This window comes from Culex quinquefasciatus, chromosome 2, assembly GCF_015732765.1.
Source record: "Culex quinquefasciatus strain JHB chromosome 2, VPISU_Cqui_1.0_pri_paternal, whole genome shotgun sequence".
In the NCBI taxonomy this organism is placed as follows: domain Eukaryota; kingdom Metazoa; phylum Arthropoda; class Insecta; order Diptera; family Culicidae; genus Culex; species Culex quinquefasciatus.
The window spans coordinates 114,561,744-114,569,148 of NC_051862.1; the positions used below are offsets into that span (position 1 = coordinate 114,561,744).

Here is a 7,405-nt window from a genome sequence, read left to right on the forward strand (position 1 = left end):
CTCGAAATTCGTCGTCAATTTGGTTCGTTACGTCCCGTCAGAAATGAGCTGATCCGGATGCCAAGTCACCCTTATTAATCCTAAAAGCACCTTGCACATCCTTCTCAGGCTGCATTTCATGCCATGGTCCATCCAATCCACATCCATAGAGCAAATTCCGGCAATACTTGGGGTCGGTTCTGTGATTCTTGTTGGTCGCGGCGCTAGTCGCTTCGCTACTCCACTCGCGACAATTCAGTTTGGTGCCGCGGCGAAATTTTGTTTTGGTTTCGAGAGTGACATTTGAGATACACTCAGAAAAGAAACAACATAAAATAGCTTCGCAAGACGGAAATGACTCGTGCTGTTATTTCGATTTATTTCCGAAATCACAATAAACAATTGTTGCGTAGCCAAACAACAAGCTTGTAATATACAAGAAAGACTGTAAAATTTGAGAAGCGCACACCCACTGGCACAGTTTGTAGAATTGTCAAATGTACCGAAAATATATCCATTTCTCTCCGATATGGACGAAGCAACATTAATAAGTTATTTTATTGATTTGGTGGCAGTTTAGTGATTGTTTTCGCAATGGGATTGTGCAACCCACCAATAAAAACACATTGCCGGTGGTTGGAGATTCAGGAGACGGCTCTCATTCATGTGCTGAGCGATGAAAACCGTGACGCTGAGTGTCAGCAAGCGGTAAGCAAAAGTGGTGAATATTTTGGACCAAATGGGCACCTAGCGATTTGCCAACAAAAATGTGGAGAGTGATATATTTTTTGCTTTATTTCTAATTTAGGAGGAAAAAGTGAATGATCCTTGCCCACCAAAATGAAGATAATGACTGCATGTTTCATTCTCAGATTTGGTGAAATGCTCAATTTCGTTGAATTAAGTTTGGTAGACCCAAAATACGTACTAGGCCCAAAATAGGGACCACAGTTTTTTAGTGTGATCAATGTGTCAAATGGTTTTGTAAATTTTTGGCAATCCGATGCTAACTATTTCAATAAATTCTACCACGGATCTATCGACATCTATTCAACATAGCGGCTCGTGATCCCCATTTTAATGTTGTATACATTAATTTAATCTGACTATGTTCAATAACTGCGCAACAACGATTTTAAATTTGATTTCGTTGTCGTTATTTTACTATGGTTAAAAGCAATGAATCTATTTTCAGTATAGTAGTTTTAGAAATCGTACGGTGCTCATAAACGTGCAATGCGTCTACAAGTTTGTTGTAGGTGTGTTGGTGAGCTTATTGCTTATATGCGCTCTAGTATATTACAAGCCACTGGTTCACTCCAGAGTCTTCAATGAATGTGAGTCAGCACGTGGAACGGATTCCAAGTAGAGAGCAGCGTTTCGTAGTAGTTGTTGTGCTCTGTCCGTTCAATCATGTTTTACGTTTAGGACTTGCTTCCTACGTTCAGCAGAAAGTTTCTTCTAAGCCATCACAATCTAGAAGGAAGGACATTTTCTGCTTGTTTTATACTTGTGTGACTTGTAGCTGCCGGTTCAAAAGGTAAAATATTTCGCAGGCATCATTTTTTTCATTTTAATTTACATCATATTCACAACAGATTGAGACTAAAACTAAACGCTATCCGATGATATTCAACTCAAAGCACACGGAGCTGTGCAAGTGTAAGTAATAGCCCTTTGATGGAAATGTTTTGAATTGACATCACATATCTGCGAGTTTATTTACGACGATGACGACAAATCTCGCGTACGAATTGAAAACGACGGATATGAATTTTGTAAACAGCACAATTTGCATATGTTGCTCTAGTAATAGATATTTAATTTTCTTGACTGAAATTTCAAGAAGTGAAAGTGGTTCAAGAGCTGAGTAGGCAGTGATATCTGTGAGTGTAAACAATGTTAAATAAGGAAAATGCAACTTTTTTAAAGTGTATTACGGACATGCTCTGACAGCCGAATACTATGAAAATCGCCATTTTACAAGAAACATTCGAGTTATGTTCAATGTTAAGCAGTTTATCGATTTTGTTCAACTCCAACGAATATAAATTTATCACGCAATCCTAAAACAGCCCTAACAAAAGCTTTGCTGAGACATTTCAATTGTTGTCGTTCAAACGTCATTCGCCCTTGCCTAGAGAGCACTATGAGTGAAGAGTGGTCAAAATGTATTTAAAAAAAAACTTTTATAAATGCTAACAATATTAAGTAGACGGGTCAAAGAAGCACTGTAAACATTCAGTCCATGTCAGTTGATGTTGACATTTGAACAAGTCATGTCAAGTCTATTTATAATAACATAATCCAATAATATATTTTCTTGTGTTTTCCTTGGCTGGATTTTCCAAGTGTCATAGTCCTGGCTTTTTCTTTGCTTTTCCTTGGTTACTTGTAGTTTTTTCTTGGATTTTTCTAGGTTGGCTTTTCGCCAAATTGAGTACCTAGAAGCAATGTAACTTACAAATCTTTCCACTTATCTGTAAAGTGGCTTGTGATATTTGTTTCCAATGGAAGATTGGTAAATTGCCGATTTCGAAGGATAATAATTAATCAACAGTCAACAATATCATGTCACTCCAACATAACAAAATGGGAGGTTGGGTAAAAAATTGTTCACGTGGTTTATGGATGGTCCTTAGCATGTAATACCCGGTCGGAAATTGCGGGCGCAATTCTGGCGTTCAGAATTTCACCCAGATTTGCCCCTGATTTCTGCCATGATTTCTGGCGAATATGACACAAACCGGTCGTGCACGGTTCAACCGATTGAACCGGTTGTTGATTTTATTGACTGACAGCTGGCAGAAATTATGCCCGATTTTCGCCAGATTCGTCTGGCGTTACGCAAAACTTGGCAGAATAAGTGTTCCAAGTGTGTCTGAACTGCACGACAAACGTCCGCCTGCGCCAGACACTCAAATTTACCAGATTATTTTCCGAGTGGGTACTACAAACTGTTGAAAAGAAAAAGGAAAAAGGGGAATCTTCAAAATATAATATATTATGATGTTTACTTATCTAACTAGGTTCTGTAATGGATGAATTCTTTGAAAATAGAAAACCCTCGTATCGTTCATTACAGTTGACAAATTATCTAAATAACAATCTAGATGAGAACCAGGAGAAGGTGTCTTATTTTCAACTATCCAGCATTTTATTTCGAAATAAAAAAATTGCCCTTATCTTTTATGGTCATTTTCAACTGTACAATTAGCTGTGCTGAAGGCTATACTCTACCTTGATCAAAATACATTGTAGCCAGCATGTGACCTGCAGGGTTGATAAAATATCAAAATATCAGCTCTCAGCAACTACAATTATCCCGCCTGAATATTCATGCCTCAAATACAACTGCTCTTCTCTCCTCATTGAAACTCTCAGCGCCGAACATAGCCGAGCACGTTTTCGTGTTCACCACTCGCGATTGACATTTTCCTTTTCTCTCTCATTCTCGCTTCCACGATCATCCTACCGCAACAGCGTTTAACCACAAAAGCCGCCACAAAACCAATTTTGCAAACGCAGTTTAACGGGACGTTAAGCGTGGTCGGCTCCTAATCGCCATCTCGCGTTCTCTCATTGCAGTTTTCGGAGAGATTGAGAGACTCAGTGGTGAGAGCGCATAGTCGAGGAAAAGGGAAGGAGTGATAGAAAGAGAATGACATCGCTCGGAATCACGAGACACAAAAAGAGATCTCACAAGCTATAGTGACGGCCGCTATACTCTCGGATATTTTTGGTGCAGAGATAATCTATTGATAGCTTTTCTATCACTCTTTTGCAACACTGGTGACCTGTCATATAACCATATTCAGTGTTATGAGGAGTGTCCTTCTTGATAACAACATATAAAAATGTATCAATCAAATAAGTTCCCTGTATCGACCATTTGGATACAGACCATAAAAATAAAATCATCTAGTTCCATACAATCCATACAACTTAAGGTACTGGTAGCTGTTTGGACTATGAAGTATAAAAAGATTAGCAGTACCTTTAGTTGAAATCTTTTTTACATCAAGGGTTATCGATTGGATTTTTTTCATTTGCAGGTTGTATGTTTCTAAACAACTGACTAAACTTATAAGTGTACGAAATGTCTTCTTCTATTTGTGAAAATGCGTTGCTTCTGCACAACTCTCGATGCATGTTCTAAGAAAATCATTCGGATATGGAATTTCGAAAAAAAGCTTCTTCTTTTTGAACAACATTCATTTTTCCGCTGCGATGAGACCAAGCACGCTGAACTTGCGTCATCAGCAAAACCACGATGTATCCCGTTCTTTCTTAAGGTAAGTTTGATTTCCTATTTATTTGTTTATGTTAATAATACAATAAAATGATGTTTACACTCAGAGAGGCTTATACTACATGGAACGAGTGCTCCGAGAACAACATTGTACCAGAGCATAAAATTAAAACGCTTTTTGGTGAGCTGAAACTTTTCCTTCACGAGGATCAAGGTATTTTCGTTTTTTTTAAATGGTAATATGAAAAGAAATTAATTTCAATTGATTTTTTTTAGTACATGACATAATACGAACTGCCAAGTTGATCGACAAAGATTGTTTATCCAAACACAAAAACGGTATAACATTTGGAGAATTCTCAGTGTTGTTATCTGATATACGTAAGCTAAGGTGAGGGAATGGATGGAATAAATGTTTTAATATGCTAATTTATATAAATCTATATTTTTAAAGATATACATCTATACTTAATTGTCATGACGCTTCTCAGACGGTTGAAATCAGTCAAATAGACTCAAGAACTTCTGAAACGCGGCCTAGTGCTGGCATTTCTTCAGACGAACATAACGAACCCATAAGTGGCCCGGAAGTTTTTTTAGGAGGCTCGTGTAACCCCACCACTTGGCGGGCAGATATAGCAATTCCGACGTTAAATCTGCTTGGAATATCGTTTTACAATCCAGTAAGTATACTAGTCCTATCAATATTTCTAGGGATTCTCTTATGACATTTTAACTGGTTTATCTTGCAGCAAGTTTCTGAATGGACTCCGGACCTACTAGAACTGGAGCACCGTGCAAAGGAAAAGGCACGAGTTCTTTTTTTCGTAATGGATTCACAAACAAGGTCAACCGCAGGTGCTATAGAAGTGGCTCATATTGCCGGGAAAAATTCCAAACGATTGGTACTAGTCCTTCTTCCGTATAAGCCCCAACAGAAAATTTTAAACGAAACCTTATTGGCCGAGTAAGTAAGCATCATTGGTTTTAATTTTGTTTTTACAATTCGAATATTTTCAGCGAGTACATGGACCTTTCTCGAAATCAACTATTATTAAGACAATTAATGAAGCGTAGGGGTTTGCCAGTTCTCGACAATATTCCGTTAGCATTAGAATACATAAAGAATGTTCTCTCTGGGGGAGCCTGCCGAGAACATCCACAAAATGTTGCAACGAGATTAATGTAAGTATGAAAGAACATACGACATTTGTTGTATGTAAAGTTGCTTTAAATTGAAGTATCTACCTTTTGACCCTTTTTAGATCCGTACGTAGAACGTATGATAGAGTGGCAGATAACTCTAAAAGTGTGATCAATTCAGTTCAATGTCAGAAAGCGATGGTTGCTCTTGGATACCCACCCGGAATCACGTCCACCTCTGTTATAAATCAAATATTGACATATTTCAGAGCTTTTGGCCAGCAAACCTATCGTGAAAAGCGGTTCAAACCATTGTCCACATTATTAACTGACAAAAATAACGGCGCTGAAATTAAGAGCGAAGAAAACTATTTTATTACATTTGATGAGTTCTGTGTCTTGGACTCATATTTATCCGTCCTACATCAAGATATTCTAGAGACAAGCTGTGTGTCACCAATCAAAGGAACAAACTTACAACAACCATTAATCTACTTAACGGATTCTTCTGGTAGGAATAATGTCCAAACTGTTGGCCTTTGAACAATAATAGCTTATAATGGATGCTTATGAAACGCATTTATTTACAGATTGGAGCCACAGAATTGTACCTCCTTCACCAAACACATGTAAAATTTGGAAAACAAATGATGTGTGTCGATCCCAGTTTGAAGCATTGGAAAATAGTAAACAACCAGAATATCCATTCGATATGACTACAAACGCATCCTCTTCAAATTCTTTCAAAAATACAACGCATACTAATTGCTCGGATAAAAACAGTTTTACCAACAATGCTGGTGAATCAGCCATAAGTAACAGTTCTCCGTTTATGCGAGAAAACAGCTACTCTCAGTCTTTAAATGTAGCAGATTACAACACACTTGAAACAAGGGATTTATATATTGGTGGCAGTTGCAGTAAACTAACCAAATGGCAACAAAAATATGTTGTACCATACTTAAAATCTCAAAATATCACATTCTACTCATCAACGTTAAGTGAAGGGCTCGATAAATCCCACCAGAATGATTCGGCACTGGTAAATGATGTATATACAGAAGATGAATTAATGTTTAACCCTTCTGAGCTAGATGCTAGTCGGATACTATTATTTGTCATCACAAATGAAACAAGATCACTTTGTGCAATGACTATGTCAGCACATTATATTGGAATGGGATACAACATTGTCATGTGCGTACAAATGATGAACAACAGTTGCTCGATTCGTGGTTCACAGGTATATGATTTGTTTGGAACTAATATAGTAATATTGAGATGTTTACAATTAATTTGTTTTCCAGCTGTCGGACTCGGCCGTGAAAGATTACAACCGGGGTCGAGCATACCTTGTTGATCTTGCCAAAAGGCATGGTATTCCTGTTTTCGAGGAAATTGATGCTGCTGTCAAATGTGCTGTAGAGAAACTAACGTTATAGGAAAAAAAGAAAAACTAAATTTCATATTTTTAGCAAGTTATGGAACATCGTTTGCTAAGCTTGGAAATAAAATCAGTGTCTTGAGTTTTTTTTATAAAATGTTTTCTTTATTTTAAATTATATATTGAGCATGAAGTCACAAGTCGAAAAAAGGTCAAGATTATTCAGTAGTGTAATAAAATGATAAAAGAGTCACAATAAATTATTTTTTGTTCAGCCGTCTCTTTATACCACAAAGTGAAATAAATTATAAATTTCATATTTTGAGCAAGTTACGGAACATCGTTTGCTAAGCTTGGAAATAAAATCAATGTTTTGAGATTTTTTTATAAAATGTTTTCTTTATTTTAAATTATATATTGAGCATAAAGTCACAAGTCGAAAAAAAGTCAAGATGATTCAGTAGTGTAACAAAATGATATAAGAGTCACAATAAATTATTTTTTGTTCAGCCGTCTCTGTATACCACAAAGTGAAGAAATGGAGCCTAACATTTCAAAAAGACACATCACTTTTGCAAACAATAGTGTATCTCTTTCACTCAAATGCGAGATGCGCACTTGGTGGTGCGCGGATAATAAAGTTCATT

The 7,405-nt window shown here is 36.9% G+C and overlaps 1 protein-coding gene across 5 annotated transcripts; it reads left to right on the top strand.

Moving 5' to 3' along the window:
- The first annotated feature begins 1,285 nt into the window (after positions 1–1,285).
- LOC6042607 lies at positions 1,286–7,150 on the top strand. 5 transcript variants are annotated; one of them, XM_038257071.1, is made up of 11 exons: positions 1,286–1,519; positions 1,578–1,641; positions 4,035–4,274; positions 4,339–4,445; positions 4,508–4,622; positions 4,686–4,914; positions 4,984–5,198; positions 5,252–5,416; positions 5,497–5,885; positions 5,965–6,617; positions 6,682–7,150. In XM_038257071.1, the coding sequence occupies exons 3-11, from the start codon at positions 4,126–4,128 to the stop codon at positions 6,814–6,816; spliced, it is 2,157 nt and encodes a 718-aa protein (XP_038112999.1). In that variant the 5' UTR covers positions 1,286–1,519; positions 1,578–1,641; positions 4,035–4,125; the 3' UTR covers positions 6,817–7,150. The 5 variants fall into 5 exon arrangements, with proteins under 5 accessions (XP_038112999.1, XP_038113000.1, XP_038113002.1 ...); XM_038257072.1 differs by lacking the exon at positions 1,578–1,641; XM_038257074.1 differs by lacking the exons at positions 1,286–1,519; positions 1,578–1,641 and adding an exon at positions 1,724–1,865.
- The last annotated feature ends 255 nt before the right edge of the window (positions 7,151–7,405 follow it).